General features: G+C 42.8%; 1 protein-coding gene across 2 annotated transcripts; it reads left to right on the top strand.

Moving 5' to 3' along the window:
* The first annotated feature begins 1,948 nt into the window (after nucleotides 1-1,948).
* On the top strand, nucleotides 1,949-21,267 carry LOC5514356 (forkhead box protein A2-A). Of its 2 annotated transcripts, none has more exons than XM_032383926.2 (2): nucleotides 1,949-2,310; nucleotides 19,637-21,267. In XM_032383926.2, the coding sequence occupies exon 2, from the start codon at nucleotides 19,745-19,747 to the stop codon at nucleotides 20,603-20,605; it is 861 nt and encodes a 286-aa protein (XP_032239817.1). In that variant the 5' UTR covers nucleotides 1,949-2,310; nucleotides 19,637-19,744; the 3' UTR covers nucleotides 20,606-21,267. The 2 variants fall into 2 exon arrangements, with proteins under 2 accessions (XP_032239817.1, XP_001634555.1); XM_001634505.3 differs by lacking the exon at nucleotides 1,949-2,310 and adding an exon at nucleotides 15,729-15,888.
* The last annotated feature ends 7 nt before the right edge of the window (nucleotides 21,268-21,274 follow it).

The raw sequence follows: 21,274 nt of genomic DNA on the forward strand, positions 1-21,274 counted from the left end.
CCGCACGACTAAATTCCTCAATTGACCAACAACACGTCGTTTTCCCTGGATAATACACGCGAAAAATATAGATCAAAAGAAATAGAAGCAAAATGCACATTTACAGATAGGGCATTGCGCGTGTAGGTTTTTATCAAAAAAATATAATGTTACAAGATGTATGATACAGAAAACGCTTATTTCCAGAAAAAAAAAATGGTTGCGAGGAAAAACTCAATTTTTGCCCAAAGAGTTGAAAAGGAATGAAACTGCACTTGCCGGGCATCCAGGCGTCCTTAGGAATTCATTCAAGCCGTTAGTTACTGCACAGTATTTAAGTTTATGTTTATCGTTATGCTCACAGTCTTTTCTATTGTTTTCCTTTTCTAGTTTAACAAATAAGCCATCTCACAAGAATACAGCATTTTCTTGATATTGCTGACATGAAACTTGAAACCCAACTTAAAAGGAAAGATAGTGGTTTGGGACGGTAGTAGAAAAGCAAACAAACGACTTGTTTCTAAGCATACGGAAACCGGAGTCCCTCTTTCGAGTGTTAAGTGTGACAAACGCCCGTTCAGTTTTTTTTGGGACTCGATTGTTAGAAGCCGGATGAGTAATTCAATATATGCTTACTTCCAAAGTGGCCACGGCGGTTACCAGAGAACCGTTAGAATAAGGAAGCGATAAAAGTTGAGTATACAAACTAAAATTTCAACTGATGCCGCTTTTCGGTGGCTTGTGTTAAAAGAAAAGAGAAAAATTAACGCAAATCAGTGGATTAACCTTTAGAGGATTAAAACAGCGACCGAAATATAAGAGTATAAATATTTTTACGCCATCTGAAAAGCGTGAATTGGACAAAAAAGACCATTAGACTATAAATTTATTTGTTTTGTGTCCATTTTATCAAAGGAAAGCTATATCTTGATTAAATATTATTTGAAAGGTGAATGAAATGACAAGGAATGATTCTAAATTCCTAGTACCTTCGTAAATTAATTTTTTTTTAAAACAGAGATCACGGTTCCTGTATCACTGGACTCCTCTATATAACAACGCGAGCTCTTATAGTTTTCGAAATTCGAGATAACCATGATAACAGAAAAATGGCAGTGGAATGGTCCGGATTTAAGACTTGTTTTTCTAAAAAAAAAACATTGGCATAATCATTTCTCGTTCTTAAGATGCATCTAAACACAAGCAAACATGAAAATTTTATTGCAATTAAAGTGAATATTTTAGCAATAAGAAAGTTGAATAGTAGGTTTTCGTACAAGAAAGCCAGGATCGTATATACGCAAAGTTTCTTTTAGATAAAACGAAACTAAATCTACTTTTGTAAATCTTAGAGCGGAATCTACTCAGACATTTTGCCAATATTTGTTCAAAAGCCCACAATCAATGTTTGGTTCGTCGCCCAGTTAGCTTTTATCGAACTCCTATCTTTTTTCGGAGGAACGACCGACTCATTGCTCATAGGTGCCGACTTCTCACGCCATTTTCCCAATTAGTAAAATATAATTTGAGTCAAAAGTGATATCTTTTAAGGCTAATCGAAAAAATCTCTGGTTTAAATGCTCCTCTGTTTCCAGATTAGATATATCTTATTACTGCCCAAGTTGGAACCAGGGAGACCTTTCAGATTTAATTAGACAATAATTCGACTCTTAGGAAAGCATCTCTTAAGCTATTGTACTCGTAATCGTTCTTATAGCATTTTGAAAAGATAGATGTATAAAATAGCTTGACTTTTTATAACTGCCAATTTGACGCGTGATATAAAGAATGTGGTCTAGATTCGACAGAAGGCATAAAGTTACGAAACCTGTATTATATTGTTAAAAAGGAGAGAGCCCCCAATCTCTTTTGGGTATCTACGCTGGATAATAGAAGGCTTACCATGAAACCTTATACCCAAAAGCTGGCTCACGCTTTACCTCCAAAATGGCTTCTCAATGCCGATCATCTGCGATAAGCCAATCAGCTCGCAGCACAGAAAGTGCACATCACTTTCGGTCAATCTTCAATAAAGACGCGGGACTATTAAGTGGCAGCACTTAGCAGCTGTTGGAGGGTGACACCGAAAAAATTCTATTCGCAAAGGCAAGGGCATGTTTACCTAAGACAAATAAATTATCTCTAGCTAAACGTTATCGCCACTAGATAGAACTCGTTAAGTTCTCCTGATTAAAATCAACACAGAACAAGTCGGGCTTAATTAATTGGTTTTGTTTCGTTTTGTTCAGAAAGCACCAGTGGTAGAAAGACCGTAAAACACAAAGAAAGAGTATCCAGAAACTGTGCACGCGACGTGCAAGGCTTGAAGAGGTAAGCTAAGATGAACACGTTTACTTTGTTCTTGAGATTTCCATGCTATGTTTACCTAAATTATCACAATTCAAATATCGCCAAGTCTCTAACATTTGACTACGAGTAAGCGAGTCAATATTTGTCAATGAGAGAGAGAAATAAGCTGTATTTCAAGTCTTAAAGACTGACCTATGGTGGAAGCATAAAAAATAGTCGGAGCTTAGAAAAAGGGCCAAAAACAACTATTATGTACCAGGCAACAAAGAGCCGTGTCTGGAATTCCACGGGTTCTTATATAATGCACTTCGATATATTTAATCGTGCTTGTACAAAACTTTGTGTCATTTTAAGGTACTAGTCTTTGCAAATAGTAAGTTACGCTTAGACTGATAGAAGCTCGTAATTACTATCAGAAACGCAAAAACAAATATTTTTTTTACAGATAAAGTTTGTATTTCTGCACACAAACTCGTAAGAGGTTTCTGCTTACCTTTCTAAAACATAAACTTTCAACTATCATAATTATTTAGTTCTTCCTTATGTACTTTAAACTGTAATTTCTGCTAGAAAATAAATGAGTGACACTTTATTCTAGATTCAACAGCTTCTATTTCGCATTATAGTAGGCTTCGTGAAAATAAAGATAAAATCAAGTAGGGGTATAAATATTTGCAAACGCTCAGCAAATAGCCTCGGGTAGCAGACATAAGGGAGCTCAGTGTAAATAAAAGACAACACCCGAGAATTCCATCGTGCATTCCGCTGAAAGTCTATTTGCTTGCCACTTAAAGAACAAACACTTAATCAAACTGATGATGGCGGATCAATCGTTTTGTAAGGTCCCCTACACACAATGCGATAGGCAGTGCTTGTCAAGGTGCAATTTTGAAACTCCGGTGTAGACAGCGCCTTGGTACACGTAGCAAGCAATCTTTTGGCGTTTGAACACATAGTTTTTATGAGTACAGGCCAATATCTCCTACGATGCTGGCGCCGTTTGCACGGTGCTTAAAATAGGCCAATCAACTCTCCTGTGTTATTGAAAACACAACGGTTTATTCGCAAGGAAACTTCAAAATAACAACCTACGAATTAAGACTGATATGTTATTGACGATATTTGATTAAAAATATCTTGATTACTTGCTTGAATTAGAAGATGGAAACGGGTGTTTTGTGTGATTCGCCATTGAGCGGGAGCCTAAAATGGCGGCGTAATTGGCATTCTTTGATGTTTACGTTAGTGCGGATGCTTGTAGCAAAAAAGCTGTAAGTTGGAAAGAGCGGGTTGTAGGCCGATAGTCTGCGCGCGCTTTTTTGTTAATCGAATGAGGGCGTCGCGAGCATGATTCAATTTGTGAAGCGGGACTTTGAAAGCTCAAGGCGGTGAAATACGAGATGAGTTCTCGAGAGCACTAACTTAACAAACGGGATTCAGTTTCGGGGTATTTATTCACTGAGTATCATAGAAACAAAATCACAACTTATCATTGCAAAGAAAATTTCCACTGTAGCCCTTCGATGCTAATGCCATCTTCCTCATCAGAAATGCTCTTGCTGACTTAAACGAATATTTAAGAAGACACGAAAAATGTTTTACATTTGTTTCTTTGAATATGCATGTTTTGCGTATTTTGAATGAATCGCTGTGAATTTTAGACATGATTTTTATGATATATGATATCCGTATGATATAAGAAACTATTGCCATTAGCAGCTTACTTCGTCAAGTCGACGAAAACAGCGGCTAAGAGAACGCGCACCGGGCAACAGTCAAGAACGACCCGAAAACAAAGCTCCCAACAAAAAAAAACCATCACATAAGCAAAAAAATATTTCCACAGAAGTCAAAACGCTCTCGAGCTTTTTTATTGTCAAAATATCATCGAAAATTTAACATTTTTTGTGAAGAATATCTCAATCTATACTTTCAATTTCATTTCCTGCTCTTAAGGGTTAGAAATCCTTTTTTTCTTTTATCTACATCCTTACTTTTCGTTTAAAATTTCATCTGAAAATCTCTCCCCCCCCCTTTGTGACTGAACCGGCGCGATTAATCTTGAGAGCATGCGTTCATAACGATAAAACCCTAAGAAAACCTTTTAAAGCTTCGATCTCACTAATTACCATTAACGTTGGTCTTGCTTCTAGTTTTTATGCCAAAATGCTTTTATTACAGCTCCCGATGGAATTTATTTTGCTTATTTCTGAAAAATAAAAACGTGTAAAAATAACCTTAAGCGATTATAAGTAAACGCGTAACAAACAACGGTAAGTGATTATGGAAAACGCATAAAAAATAGCCGTAGGGATTATAAGAAAACGCGTAAAAATAACCGTGGGTGATTATAAGAAAACGCATAAAAATAACCGTAGGTGATTACAAGAAAACGTGTAAGAAATAACCGTAGGTGATTATACTCAACTAATGTGTGACTGAATTAAGTGATTCGAGTCTGGAGGGCGCCTACTAAACATTTATAGGTAGCAGCTAAGATTCTGAGTCAAACACCGTCAATATACTGCAGGTGAGGTCAGATAAGACCAATAAAAATCATATTCGATGCAGTCTAGATGTGAAAATCTCACTTTTATATCGTCGGCGTTACCTCACCGCCCTGCCGTCTTGTAAAGCCATAAGAAATGCCCTATCTAAATTGTTATGTCTTTACCTGTGAAAGCTTCATAAGTAGTTAAGTCTATGTGTCTGGCTTTTCCAAGAAAAAAAAAAACACTCACCAGCAACCTCATAAATAGAAACTCAATAATGGCCCACTACAAAATTTAAAGACTTCCAATACAAACAACTATTTGTTTGTTTTGGTGAAAACATTACAAATACTTGGACATAGCTGAGAGTTTCCGTTTTCAAATTGATTGGCGAAAGACACACAAGGGGTGTAGAGTCAATAAAAAGAGGCGTTTTAACATAACAAGGCAAACAAGCACTTCAAAGCTAGTGGGGAAATACGGATAGCAGACATCGCCCGTTGATTTATTTTCCTTGGAAACCACAATAGGAAAAGCTGTATACACACGCGTAACTTAAAGAATGTCCTTTATTATTTAAAATCCATAGGTTTATTTGCAAGAAAATAACCATCCACGATTTAAGTTTAATATCTTATTAACGATATTTTATTGAAAGCATCTCGGTCATTTGCTTGAATTAGCCGTTAGAAATGGATTCTTCAGAAAATAATTCTTCTTTGTGTGGGCCACCTAAACCTGACCGAAATTACAACCAAAGCTAATGACTGATACCAGCTATCATTCTAAGTTAAACACCATCTCTTTTATCCCTCCATTATTTGGCGTTTATTTTATTTCACAATTTTCCCACATCATTAAACAACAACTCTAGTAAAACGCGAGCTCTGATTGGTTCTTTTGCTCAATTTAAATTTATTTTCTCTCGCCAAGCATTATCACTAGTTTCAGCTCAGTATGCTCGCGACCCCTGTGACGTCATAGATCGTATTTTTTGTACTTAATTTTCTTTAGGTGGTTGCTTTTATAAGCCATTGTAACAAATGTACTTATGAACTCCCTACGGTTCGGGTCGGGTCAGGTACAACCAACCACGCTGGCCACAACAACAGATTTCACAATAACAAAAACCGCTAGTTTCCATGTAGGGCGTAGGATTCACAATACAATAGATTACATAACAGTTACAAAAAACATAACAATACAAAAAAATACAATACGATTACATAACACAGAGGTCTAAGCAGTTATCATCCAAATATTATCATTGATTCTTGTGAACCATGGATGCAGTTAGTTATTCAGAATTCCTTTTCAAATGAAACACAAGAAAATCGATGATCCATCATTGCCTTCATTCGAAAAAGAGGTGCGAAATAAAGGACAATTCACGACCGAAAAGAGGTCTGGGAGATGAAAGCAAGCATCACTTACAAAGATGGCAAAGTCGTTTGCTTGTCCAAGTTTTTGAGCTCACGAAACTTAGCACTTTCACAACAGAAGTCACAACAGAATGACAGATAAGAAGCTCTTTATATATAGACTTTTCAATTAATATAGGTGCATAATTTAAAAGCAATAAACAAATTTCCATAAACAACAAGCAAATTAAAAATAAGTAAATATGTTGTGCACTCGTGTGCCAAGTTATATAAATATATGTTTTAGAAATTTGGCATGATACTTCTGAATTTTACCAGAAAGCGCAATCGCTTGTTTCGCATTCCTTTTTCTTGACATTTCAAAATTTCTCATTCACTACATTTATTACCGGCATGACCGCGTGTCACATTGTGGCCAGATCTCATCAAACTCATAACTCAAACTTTCCTTCTTTTACAGTGTTTGGTAAGCAAACAATAGCAAAACCCAGGCTTGAACGGGTAACAGCGTTAAATATTAAAATTTCATTAAACTTCTTTGTAGTCCCACCCACCATAAACGAGGTCAAGAAACGACCAGAAACCTCTTGTCAATCATAACCTAACTAAAATCTGAAGGAAATGCCATGATAATCAGCTGCGTAAAGAAGAGCTAGTTTACAGTGATGTTACTCAATGTATAGCTTCCTTAACACAAAAAGTTGTGCTGAAAGTCAAGGGTAGGGGTGGTTGATCTGGGTCAGCGGGCGACGAGGTAAGTACAAACAACATGGAGCAGGAGGGACGTGTTTCTTTGTCTGAATCACAGATTTTTTTTCTGGTTAAGATACGGATCATTTATTGTTCACAAAAGGGGTACCGGCCAAATGCGACAATAGCACGCTTAGACGTATTTGTTTGAATATCATTTATTTACTTGAGCAATATTAAGTAAGGAGAACGTCAACGATGGTTTGCCTTTTGAACTATCATAACCTCAATTTTGACCTGTTCTATCTGTACTTTAGACAGAAACAAAAGGAGAGATACTGGTTATTGTATGTTGAAATGGTTCCAATGAAATGTGGAGAGAACAAAGAATGCTTGCAAACACCGTTAATTGATGAACACGATAGAAAAACAAATGTTTACGGACTGGTTGCTTCGTCAAACACATTTACGACGATTTGTTCTCTTACTTATATTTTTTAGAACTATTAAAATCCTTTTATTTTTTTTCTCCCTTTAACACATTGACACCACAACCGGCCTGTACCGGCTTTGAGAAGTACCCACAACAAAAATAGACACAACGAGATGAAGAAATTTAGGCATCAGTCTAAGGGATAAATGGTCTTGAAGATATGCATCCACCCAAGGTGATAGCAACTACTCTTTAGACAAATAATAGCTCAGGTTCTTTTAAAAATTTAAAATCGAATAAGAAATAACAGCAGAATCAACCCTTCCATCAACCCCTTCGCAAACTTCCACACAAGGGAGAGAGATCAGCAAACACAGCTCAAGACACAAATAGACACCTTTACTCTGATCCTCCATATCCATTCACATGGTCTCAAAACGCAATGTACACTTCGCAAAATCTTCAGAAACCATCTTGCTGCAATACAGATTGCAAAGCATTTGGGGAGACGTGCAAAACTCATGAGGGAGGGGTGGCAGTCAACATGCCTTTCCCAAAAGTCAGACAGTTCATTATAAGGTCCTCTCTCTATAAGGCCCTGAGCCAGTAAGGGTGCACACAGGCCATGACCCAGTATTGGTGTACACATACCCTGAGCCAGTAAGGGTGAACACAGGTCATGACCCAGTAAGGGTGTACACAGGCCATGACCCAGTAAGGGTGTACACAGGCCCTGAGCCAGTAAGGGTGAACACAGGTCATGACCCAGTAAGGGTGTACACATACCCTGAGCCAGTAAGGGTGCACACAGGCCATGACCCAGTAAGGGTGTACACATGACCTGACCCAGTAAGGGTGAACACAGGCCCTGACCCAGTAAGGGTGCACACAGGCCCGGACCCAGTAAGGGTGAACAAATACCCTGAGCCAGTAAGGGTGCACACAGGCCCTGACCCAGTAAGGGTGAACACAGGCCGTGACCCAGTAAGGGTGTACACAGGTCATGACCCAGTAAGGGTGTACACAGGCCATGACCCAGTAAGGGTGTACACAGGCCGTGACCCAGTGAGGGTGTACACAGGTCATGACCCAGTAAGGGTGTAAACAGGCATTGACCCAGTAAGGGTGAACACAGGCCCTGACACAGTAAGGGTGTACACAGGCCCTGACCCAGTAAGGGTGTACACAGGCCCTGACCCAGTAAGGGTGAACACAGGCCCTGACCCAGTGAGGGTGAACACAGGCCCTGACCCAGTGAGGGTGTACACATACCCTGACCCAGTGAGGGTGTACACAGGCCCTGACCCAGTAAGGGTGCACGCAGGCATTGACCCAGTAAGGGTGTACACAGGCCCTGACCCAGTAAGGGTGTGGACAGGCCCTGACCCAGTAAGGGTGTACACAGGCCCTGACCCAGTAAGGGTGAACACAGGCCGTGACCCAGTAAGGGTGTACACAGGCCCTGACCCAGTAAGGGTGTACACAGGTCATGACCCAGTAAGGGTGTACACAGGTCATGACCCAGTAAGGGTGCACACAGGCCCTGACCCAGTAAGGGTGTACACATACCCTGACCCAGTAAGGGTGTACACATACCCTGACCCAGTAATATTGTACACAGGTCCTGACCCAGTAAGGGTGAACACAGGCCCTGACCCAGTGAGGGTGTACACATACCCTGACCCAGTGAGGGTGTACACAGGCCCTGACCCAGTAAGGGTGCACACAGGCATTGACCCAGTAAGGGTGTACACAGGCCCTGACCCAGTAAGGGTGTGGACAGGCCCTGACCCAGTAAGGGTGTACACAGGCCCTGACCCAGTAAGGGTGAACACAGGCCGTGACCCAGTAAGGGTGTACACAGGCCCTGACCCAGTAAGGGTGTACACAAGTCATGACCCAGTAAGGGTGTACACAGGTCATGACCCAGTAAGGGTGCACACAGGCCCTGACCCAGTAAGGGTGTACACATACCCTGACCCAGTAAGGGTGTACACATACCCTGACCCAGTAATATTGTACACAGGTCCTGACCCAGTATGGGTGTACACAGGCCATGACCCAGTAAGGGTGTCCACAGGCCGTGACCCAGTAAGGGTGTACACAGGCCCTGACCCAGTAAAAGTGTACACAGGCCCTGACCCAGTAAGGGTGCACACAGGCCCTGACCCAGTAAGGGTGAACACAGGCCCTGACCCAGTAAGGACGTACACAGGTCATGACCCAGTAAGGGTGTACACAGGCCATGACACAGTAAGGGTGCACACAGGCCATGACACAGTAAGGGTGCACACAGGCCCTGGCCCAGTAAGGGTGTACACAGGCCCTGACCCAGTAAGGGTGTACACAGGCCCTGACCCAGTAAGGGTGTACACAGGTCATGACCCAGTAAGGGTGTACACAGGCCCTGACCCAGTAAGGGTGTACACAGGCCCTGACCCAGTAAGGGTGCACACAGGCCCTGACCCAGTAAGGGTGTACACAGGCCCTGACCCAGTAAGGATGTGCATAAGCCAGGGTGTGCACAGCCCTGACCCAGTAAGGGTGTGCACAGGCCATGATCCAGTAAGGGTGTACACAGGCCCTGACCCAGTAAGGGTGTACACATACCCTTACCCAGTAAGAGTGTACACAGGCCCTGACCCAGTAAGGGTGTACACAGGCCATGACCCAGTAAGGGTGTACACAGGCCCTGACCCAGTAAGGGTGAAAACAGGCCCTGACCCAGTAAGGGTGCACACATACCCTGACCCAGTAAGGGTGAAAACAGGCCCTGACCCAGTAAGGGTGCACACATACCCTGACCCAGTAAGGGTGTACACAGGCATTGACCTAATAAGGGTGTACACCCATGACCCAGTAAGGATGAAAACAGGCCCTGACCCAGTAAGGGTGTACACATGACCTGACCCACTAAGGTTGTACACAGGCCATGACCCAGTAAATGTGTACACAGGCCCTGACCCAGTAAGGGTGTACACAGGCCATGACCCAGTAAGGGTGTACACAGGCATTGACCCAGTAAGGGTTTACACAGGTCCTGACCCAGTAAGGGTGCACACAGGCCGTGGCCCAGTAAGGGTGTACACAGGCCCTGACCCAGTAATTGTGCACACAGGCCCTGACCCAGTAAGGGTGTACACAGGCCGTGACCCAGTAAGGGTGTACACAGGCCCTGACCCAGTAAGGGTGTACACAGGCCCTGACCCAGTAATTGTGCACACAGGCCCTGACCCAGTAAGGGTGTACACAGGCCCTGACCCAGTAAGGGTGTACACAGGCCCTGACCCAGTAAGGGTGCACACAGGCATTGACCCAGTAAGGGTGTACACAGGCCCTGACCCAGTAAGGGTGTAGACAGGCCCTGACCCAGTAAGGGTGTACACAGGCCGTGACCCAGTAAGGGTGCACACAGGCCCTGACCCAGTAAGGGTGTACACAGGCCCTGACCCAGTAAGGGTGCACACAGGTCATGACCCAGTAAGGGTGTACACAGGTCATGACCCAGTAAGGGTGTACACAGGCCCTGACCCAGTAAGGGTGCACACAGGCCCTGACCCAGTAAGGGTGTACACAGTTCATGACCCAGTAAGGGTGTACACAGGCCATGACCCAGTAAGGGTGTACACAGGCCCTGACCCAGTAAGGGTGTACACAGGTCATGACCCAGTAAGGGTGTACACAGGCCCTGACCCAGTAAGGGTGTACACAGGCCCTGACCCAGTAAGGGTGCACACAGGCCCTGACCCAGTAAGGGTGTACACAGGCCCTGACCCAGTAAGGATGTGCATAAGCCAGGGTGTGCACAGCCCTGACCCAGTAAGGGTGTGCACAGGCCATGATCCAGTAAGGGTGTACACAGGCCCTGACCCAGTAAGGGTGTACACATACCCTTACCCAGTAAGAGTGTACACAGGCCCTGACCCAGTAAGGGTGTACACAGGCCATGACCCAGTAAGGGTGTACACAGGCCCTGACCCAGTAAGGGTGAAAACAGGCCCTGACCCAGTAAGGGTGAAAACAGGCCCTGACCCAGTAAGGGTGCACACATACCCTGACCCAGTAAGGGTGTACACAGGCATTGACCCAGTAAGGGTGTACACAGGCCCTGACCCAGTAAGGATGTGCATAAGCCAGGGTGTGCACAGCCCTGACCCAGTAAGGGTGTGCACAGGCCATGATCCAGTAAGGGTGTACACAGGCCCTGACCCAGTAAGGGTGTACACATACCCTTACCCAGTAAGAGTGTACACAGGCCCTGACCCAGTAAGGGTGTACACAGGCCATGACCCAGTAAGGGTGTACACAGGCCCTGACCCAGTAAGGGTGAAAACAGGCCCTGACCCAGTAAGGGTGAAAACAGGCCCTGACCCAGTAAGGGTGCACACATACCCTGACCCAGTAAGGGTGTACACAGGCATTGACCTAATAAGGGTGTACACCCATGACCCAGTAAGGGTGAAAACAGGTCCTGACCCAGTAAGGGTGTACACATGACCTGACCCACTAAGGTTGTACACAGGCCATGACCCAGTAAATGTGTACACAGGCCCTGACCCAGTAAGGGTGTACACAGGCCATGACCCAGTAAGGGTGTACACAGGCATTGACCCAGTAAGGGTTTACACAGGTCCTGACCCAGTAAGGGTGCACACAGGCCGTGACCCAGTAAGGGTGTACACAGGCCCTGACCCAGTAATTGTGCACACAGGCCCTGACCCAGTAAGGGTGTACACAGGCCGTGACCCAGTAAGGGTGTACACAGGCCCTGACCCAGTAAGGGTGTACACAGGCCCTGACCCAGTAATTGTGCACACAGGCCCTGACCCAGTAAGGGTGTACACAGGCCCTGACCCAGTAAGGGTGTACACAGGCCCTGACCCAGTAAGGGTGCACACAGGCATTGACCCAGTAAGGGTGTACACAGGCCCTGACCCAGTAAGGGTGTAGACAGGCCCTGACCCAGTAAGGGTGTACACAGGCCGTGACCCAGTAAGGGTGCACACAGGCCCTGACCCAGTAAGGGTGTACACAGGCCCTGACCCAGTAAGGGTGCACACAGGTCATGACCCAGTAAGGGTGTACACAGGTCATGACCCAGTAAGGGTGTACACAGGCCCTGACCCAGTAAGGGTGCACACAGGCCCTGACCCAGTAAGGGTGTACACAGTTCATGACCCAGTAAGGGTGTACACAGGCCATGACCCAGTAAGGGTGTACACAGGCCCTGACCCAGTGAGGATGTACACAGGTCATGACCCAGTAAGGGTGTACACAGGCTCTGACCCAGTAAGGGTGTACACAGGTCATGACCCAGTAAGGGTGTACACAGGCCCTGACCCAGTAAGGGTGTACACAGGCCCTGACCCAGTAAGGGTGTACACAGGCCCTGACCCAGTAAGGGTGTACACAGGCCATGACTAATTCCTTAGTATCTTAATCTCGCGTTTTTTTTTCTTTTTTGGCTTTATGAATTTTTGGCGTAGTTCTCATAGCCGTCATAGGGCGGTTGAGGTGTCAATGGTTTAATGCCTGGGTGGATAATATGCGGATACATAAGAAAATCGACAAAGTAAAATAAATTGTGCGCATGCGTGACTTAGAAACACTTGTTGGTGCAGGGCAAGAATAAGATGGTTTTGTGCGCATGTGTGGAATATAAACACTTATCGAGCGTAGGGTAAAAATAAGACGGTTTCATGCGCACGTGGATTATAAACACTTGTCTATAGTGTAGGGTTAGAAAAATACGGTTTTGTGCGTAAACGTGACTTATAAACACTTATCGAGCTTAGGGTAAGAATAAGACGGTTTTGTGCGCATACGTGACTTATAACCACTTGTCTATAGTGTAGGTTTAGAATAAGACGGTTTTGTGCGCATGTGTGACTTTTAAACACTTATTGAGTGTAGGGTAAGAATAAGACGGTTTGGCGCGAATGCGTGACTTAGAAACACTTGTCGAGTGTAGGGTAAGAATAAACGGTTTTGTGCGCATACGTGGATTATAAACACTTGTCTATTGTGTAAGGTTAGAAAAAACGGTTTTGTGCGCATGTGTGGATTATAAACACTTATCGAAGGTAGGGTAAGAATAAGACGATTTTGTGCGCATACGTGACTTATAAGCACTTGTCGCGTGTAGGGTAAGAATAAGACGGTTTGGCGCGAATGCGTGACTTAGAAACAATTGTCGAGTGTAGGGTAAGAATAAGACGGTTTTGAGCGCATACGTGGATCATAAACACTTGTCTATAGTGTAGGGTTAGAAAAAAACGGTTTTGTGCGTATTCGTGACTTATACACATTTATCGAGTGTAGGGTAAGAATAATACGGTTTGGCGCGCATGCGTGACTTAGAAACACTTATCGAGTGTAGTGTTAGGGTGAGACGGTTTTGTGCGCATGCGTGACTTATAAACACTTATCGAGTGTAGTGTTAGGATAAGACGGTTTTGCGCGCATGCGTGACTTATACACACTTATCGAGCGTAGTGTTAGGATAAGACGGTTTGGCGCGCATGCGTGACTTAGAAACACTTGTTTGTTAGACGGTTTGGCGCGTATCATACGTGGCTAAAGGACCTGTTTGGCATTTTGTCCTTGATAAGGTTCCCATAGACTGGGCAAACACACTGTTTGGCAAGAGAAAATATCAAGTTACTCACATTTGCCCCACACAAAAAAGTCACAAATTCAATCGGCTACCTAGTCCCAGGGATTTCTGAAAAACCAAGAAATTACCATTACTATATCCATCACATTGTCTTTATTAATTCGAGGGCATATACGCCAAAATTATCTCGAAAAGGCTAAATTTGTTAAATGTTGTGCAAAATCAACAGTTTCTGGATATTTAGTTTTAGAAAAGCATAAAATGGATATTCACACGGCCGAGACTAGCGTGCCCCTTTTGCCACTTTACTCCATTCCCCTAAGCCTGAAGTAAAGCTTTCTTAAGCCCTGTTAGTACCAAATCTAATTTGTTGTGGGTCGTAGAGAGGACATGTTAAGCCGGTGATGGTATTTTCGAAAGGGTCGTGAGTTGTGTATCATCGTCAAATTATCATAAAGTCAATTAAAGCTCGCTGAGAGGTCGGCGCGTTTGAAGAGTTTACTGCGATTGCGCTTTTAATAAAATAAAACCCTTGCTCAAGTTCTGTAAAAATTAAACAAAATGAATGGTGATCCTTATATTGGGCATTGGGGAGACTCGGTTTCTTATCTTCCTCTTTGCATTTTCACCGAAGGCTTGTCCTTTCTTAGCTATTCGAAATTGATTCGAGACTACACCAGCTTTCCCGAGATAAGAAATAAACAGCTCAACTTAAGGAACTGCTGGATTTTTCTACTCAATATAAAGTTTATTTTGTGAGAAGAAAGTTTGCCACAACATCGGGCGAACTAACTTCATTCTTTGTTGTGGCTAAATTTCTATCCTATGCAAACATTTATCAAAATGAAAACCTATCAGATGGCATATGCCACTCAAAAGTGGCCTAACTTGTTTCACTTGCGCAAACAAACTTGTGATCTCTGTGCTTCTGGCAGAAAATAATTTAGATTAACTTCTAAAAATACACCAAGCTCTTAATAAGAACTTGGAGTGAAAATAACGTTTGGTTTTTTGTTTTAGCGCACTGTGGGAAATCTGGGCGTTCCCTGGTGTACCAGAAAGAAATCGAGGATGAGTGGGTAGTTATAAAACATTGAACGGCATAGTATTGAGGCATGTGTGTATCCTAAACTACCAGATAAATTGGCGAATGTAACTAATAGAAATGTTTGGTTAACAAAACCTTGTGTTGATCGTGTAAAAATTTCAATATTAACTCTCTTTATCAATTATAATAGTGGTGCTTAGCTTTGGACAATGCCTCAGGGTGGATTGTGAGTAACACGAGTACACGAAGCACGGATATCTACGGGTACAGCTCTCGTTGATACCAGCGACCAAATAAAAGGCGCCAAAAGACGTTTTTCATCGTTGGCGAACTTTTTAAGCTAATGACTGGACTGTATGCGTCTTGGGAACACAAAGTTTTAATTTCGGGCTTCCTTTTATTGTCACTCTCTCTTGTTAAGGCTGCTTCGTGGCAAAACCGCGTAACGTCTATTTCGATCAGCGTTTCCATTTAGCGCACGCATTTGCAAAGCGCATGCGACTTTTCTCTGAGGATAGTCCTCTGCTGCTAAGTGAAAAGCAAAGGTCCGTTTACAAACATTCAACAAAACACAAAAAGAAGAGAAGAGATAATACTGATAATATGAATGTAAAGTTTATACGGCCAAACATTTACAAAGAAACAGCGAGCCCTTTTGCCTCTGAATGTATCATCATGGTTAACCAATCACAAGCGCGAACATTAGGATAAGTAAATATTGCGTTCGCTCTGATTGGCGGAGCGCGTTTCGCACCAGGAAGGCAGGACTGCGAGCAAGCATGTGTTCTATATAAACGAGGTAGTGATCTATCTTAGTTTATGTAGGGAATAGAAACCTACTACATTACCCTTCCAGCACAACGTGCCTATTTGTTCAACGCTGACTCCGTCATCTAGGCAATAACAGTAACAAGGTCATTATCTTCCTTCACGAGAAGGTAACGTACACACATCTATTTCCCGTCGGGTTCCTAAACAGGTTTTTATTGAGAACATCGGCGTGCCCCATCAGAGGCTACTACAAGTGAAAATCTATTCTATTCTAGAAATACAATTGAGGATTACTATTTTGTCATCCATCCATTTTAGAGAATTTCCATCAGATAGTTTGCTATTTTACCACTCGTTGTCGCAAAACCTCGGAAATTCTTAAGGAGCCATTTTTTGGATTACTCTCGCGACCATCACCCTATGAAACAACAAGCAACGATGCATAGTGATATATAAACGACTCTTTTTGTAGGAATAGCTTAGGGATAAATATATAAATAAAGCCTGCTCTCTTGCTGCGCTTCGAAAGCCACACTTTACAACGCTTGAGGAAAACGGGATAGAAAATATAATGGGATATAGCGCCTTCACGTTTTTTGAAGGAAAATACAAGCCAATTGTGACCTTTTCGTTATAAATATAATCTATAAACACACGCGAATTTTGCGGAATTTTTGAAAAATCGACAAAACATGACAGCCAACTCAATACTAGATTTCATGTTTGACAAAAGCAGACTCTGACTTGCTACGTCGTGTAAGACAGAACAGGTCGGGAAAATTGCTTGAAAGAAACCTTTGCAATTGTAGTAGTGTCATTGCAATAGAGTATGGAATGCCTTGCTGTCTCTCTGGATAGTTTAACTTCTTAATTGGAGGTCATCTTGTGTAAATGCGACGAGATATTTGTAGATTTAGGCGCGCGTAATGTTTATACTGAGGCCAAAAATTGGCGCAAAGCGTATAACCGAAATCTTAAAAAGCCCTTGTTAAACTAAAAAAAAATAACCCTCACTCAAACACCCTAAAATCATCTTTGAAGACGCATGATTTGCCTTCTTAGATGGTAGATATAAATCGGAGATTGTTTCACGGTACTTGAAAGAATAGCCCAATTCTCTTGGAACAACCTTTCCGCCTGCGTGTTGTTAAGATCCAGAATTAGCGCGGCCTGCCCGAGTTATCCAAGCGTGAACTAAAAATAGGAGTACCGTTGGGTAGTAGCGACGCTTCTTTTCATGCTTTACTCTAGTGGAGGTTGGCCCAACTTATAAGTATAGTCGTATGTTAGGTACAGGCGAAAATATTTAGCCAATCCAAACAAATCTAAAAAAAAATCCTAGCGAAACATTTCTAGAAGCTTTCTGTCGTTTTTTAATGCTATTATCGTTATTTTGTGCGCTAAAATACACAAACAAAATTTTAACGGTAACCCAAGTCGTATTCTTAAATAGGAGGCAAAACAGTAAAATAAAGCTATATAATACTATCCATTTAATAGATTAGGTCTATTCCAATAATAAATAAAGTATTTAGCCTGTAGAGCAACAATTTTATCAACCTATTTGCTTTTTCCCTCACAAATTTTTGCATTATTTCTGGAAGTGCACAACGCCATAAAATAAGGCTCTTTAATTTAATGAAAGCAGACTTTCGAGCTTTATTTTTTTGCAAGTTAACAAGCCACGAGACAGGTGTTGAAAGATACCGTATCTCTCCGTGGCCTACAGTAAACCCGGCTCACTGTATTAGTCCCAAAGTTTCTTCTTTCTTTCTATCAGTTCAAGAGAATTACACCTTATTTGTAAAGAGAAAACAAAAAGGACGTTCGAAAACAAAGGAGAGGCGGCAAGTGTAATAAGGTTTATTTTAGAAAGAAATAGGGCGTCCCTGCGCTAATAAACAGTGAATAATACTACCAATAGCCCGAGGTAATTTTCATAACTAGGCCAATCGCTACTTCTAAAGGAAACATTTCATTTAACCTCAGCTAATTTGCCGTCTCAAAACTCGAGTAGCCCCTGGGTAAGGAAATGAGACTATTTGGCATCTCTTGTTGTAGTGTCAGTTAGTTAGCGCTCAGTGTTTGGTAACGTTTAGAAAGCGATTATACAAAAGAATAGGGTAAAGTAATCTTCTTTTTACTAAAACACGGTTTAAAAGTAATAAAAATGAAATTGCGGCAATAGTCAACAAAAGCTTTCTCGTCATCGCACGCATTTTACACGCCGCAAAGAAAGGTCTGAAATTGGTTAAATGGTCCGCCGTAAATTCGAGCGCGTCATGGTAGACGCGCCTAGAAGTTCAGAGCGAGCTCGCGACTCAACAGTCTTCGCAAAGTTTGCTCTCAAACTAAGCGCGCAAACATCGTCAATGTATTGCATAAACAAGGAAAATCGCAAACACGGAATGAGTCGTATTTATGAGTTGATCACCGATAAATAGGCATGTCAATAGCCCCAGGGGACGCGTCCGATTGCTCACTTGGCGAAATAGTTCGAAAAGGGGTGCACTTAAAAAGCTTGGGCAAAAAGACAGAACGTTAAAGAATGCGTACATGGAGACACGGACTAATCGCAGTTAAGTCCCGACAACGGAGTCCCATAAGATTTTTTTCTCGGGATCCTTGCTTTAGTGATTCCATGTGTAGTAACAAAATTACCGATATAAGGGTAGTTAGAAACCTTAGTTATTGCAGGAAGACTATTTCTTACAGCTGTCTGAGAAAACACCTGGATTGGGCTTTTGTGGTATGATTGACGTGAGCGAAATTTACTAATTAATTGCACTGGCTTCCGGAAATGAGAAAAAGGATTCTAAAAAATTCAGTGTCTGTTCCACTACCCACGCGCGCACGATTTGCTGTCATCCCTGATGTTTTTTCTTGCCGCAGAGTTTCCGATGGCAAGTACGCTCTTGGTGCGAGGGTAAACAGCTACATGCAACACACACAATAATAGAGACGTCGCAAACAATTATGCACTGAATTACTGACGTGAGAACAATTTGCTATTATTTAATAAACAAAACCTACGTCGGTACGCAAGTCGCGTGATTTTTTCTATTACCTTTTTGGCTCTAGAAATTCCAGAAAATATTCAAGACGCTATATACGGTTGGCACTAAACCACAAAAGCAGGTGGCGGCCGATTTATGTTATAACTGTTAAGTGAAATGCGGCAGGCAATTTAATACGTAGTGAACGATTCTCAATCGTCCGGACAATTGAGTTAAAAGCCTACCGAAAGGAAAGAGCTTTCAGGAAAAGAATAAAGCGAGTTTCCCGACGTAATTGCCATTGTTTGTGCTTGCGCTGTGCAGCGATTGTGATGTAAATGGTTCTGACGGGGCAGTGTAGTGACAGGGCCCTGGTTACGGCTAAGGTTCTCAAGAATGCGAAAAGTGCTGCGGAACACTTCGCGCGGGGCAAGCGTGACGTCAGCCCTTTGATAAATTTGATGCGGCTAAATGAGTTTGCTTTTAGAGATCTGTCCAATGTGAAGTGCGCAGAGAAAGCTATCTATGTCCTTCCTGAGATACCGAGTTATCATCCCATCTAGACCCGACCATATTGCCTTCACCGGCATAACAAAGTTGTAAGCCCCCGTTTTCTGTTGACTTTTTGGATTGGAGATAGGACAAAGCTATAAAGAGTCCTATCGAAATAATTATATTTGCTCATGAATTATGAAACGGCAATTTGTTTGTAAGCCACTGTGATGGACATGTGATAATGGTTCTAGTAGGATTTAATAAAATGGTTTTCCCTAGCTAGCTACAAAGACTCCAGCGCAAACAATTGGCGGGCTCGGGCGAGAGCTTTCCCGGTAAACAATGGAGGGGGAGGAGCTACCGTTTATGTCACGGTTAGCTTGTTGACGGACTGTCACTAAAAATAAAACTTCTTTATTACTAGGAGGTAATCTGCACAAGTCGCTAGCGGAGACACAGTGAACACCAACACCAGCAGCGCGCAACGTCAACCGGCAAACTGGATCCTCAGTACAGAAACCTCGAGATAGAGATGATGGAGCACACGGGGGTGCCTCCAGCGGCCATGCAAGACCCATCACAAAACCCGCACGAGCTCAAGAAATCCAAGGACAAGGAGAAAGCGTATCGCCGGAGCTACACGCACGCCAAGCCGCCATATTCATATATCTCACTCATCACGATGGCCATTCAACAGAGCCCAAACAAGATGCTCACACTGAGCGAGATCTACCAATTCATCATGGACTTGTTTCCCTACTACAGGCAAAACCAACAGCGCTGGCAGAACTCTATCCGGCACAGTTTATCATTCAATGATTGCTTCGTGAAGGTGCCGCGCTCTCCTGACCGCCCCGGGAAAGGCAGTTACTGGACTCTCCACCCGGACTGCGGTAATATGTTCGAGAACGGGTGCTACCTTCGCAGGCAGAAGCGCTTCAAAGCCGAGAAAAAACCGGACCTGAGTCACCTTAGCAAGGTGAGCAGTATGACACACAACCCGGTCACAGTACAAAGCATGGCGAAGAGCATGGCGGCACAACCTCGCTCAATGGGAACCCCTAGCTTCCTTGCACCGTCTCCGTACGGGACGGCTATGGGCATGGGACACGTTGGGAGCATGACCGCCATGGGTATGGCAGGTATGCCCATGAATAAGTCGTTTAATCACCCATTCGCTATCAAGAATATCATCGCGCAAGATCACGAAGCTGAGCTGCGAGGCTACGACCCCATGCACTTCAGTCCTTATCATCCATCACTCCAATCCATGGGTTCCCTAGGACTCCCTAAATCCGCCTACGAATCGCAACCTATCACGACGGATACGAGTCCGTACTACCAGGGTTGCGTCTTCACGCCGTCGAGTTGTGGTATATCAAATCTTTCGTGAACTTAGCGCAGCACTTAGAACACTAGAAGTAGAAATTATTCTAAGAAAAGCTGAATATTATGATAAACCTGTATATATAAACATTGAGGCACTGAAAATTGAGCTATCCGACGAATATCTCGTCTATGTACAATGTGCTTGAGCTTTCGTATGATTATATTGATCATTTTTTACTACAAGCACAACTAGATTTCGTAAAGAGCTAGAAAATTTAATAATTTTATGAACAATCAAAAATGTAAAATAGAAGATGAAAATGTTAGGCTAGGAAAAACAAAAATGATTAGAGTATTTTGAAGAAAGCAAATCTTCCGAAATCAAAATATTTTGAAATTGAATTAACAGACACAAGTGATTATTAGCTAAGAAAATGTTTGTAAAGATTCCTATATACACATATATATTGTTTCGCAAACTTGTTCTGTTGAAGCTGACCATTAGATGAAAGAGCGTGCAGTTAATATTTGGCTTTTCGACAGTCGCTTTCTGTATTCGGGGCATAACATTGACTGTTGCTCAGTTTGTTCTCGTGTCAACTCTGTATTTATCATTGCTTCACTTTTATTTATACTAGTCAGGCGAGGGAACGGTTTTTATTGTAAATGTACTCTCATGGTCAACGTTTGTGGATACTTGAAGAAAATAAATTTTTAACGAATCAATTGGGAC

The sequence above is a fragment of the Nematostella vectensis genome, chromosome 2 (genome assembly GCF_932526225.1).
Source record: "Nematostella vectensis chromosome 2, jaNemVect1.1, whole genome shotgun sequence".
Lineage (NCBI taxonomy): Eukaryota > Metazoa > Cnidaria > Anthozoa > Actiniaria > Edwardsiidae > Nematostella > Nematostella vectensis.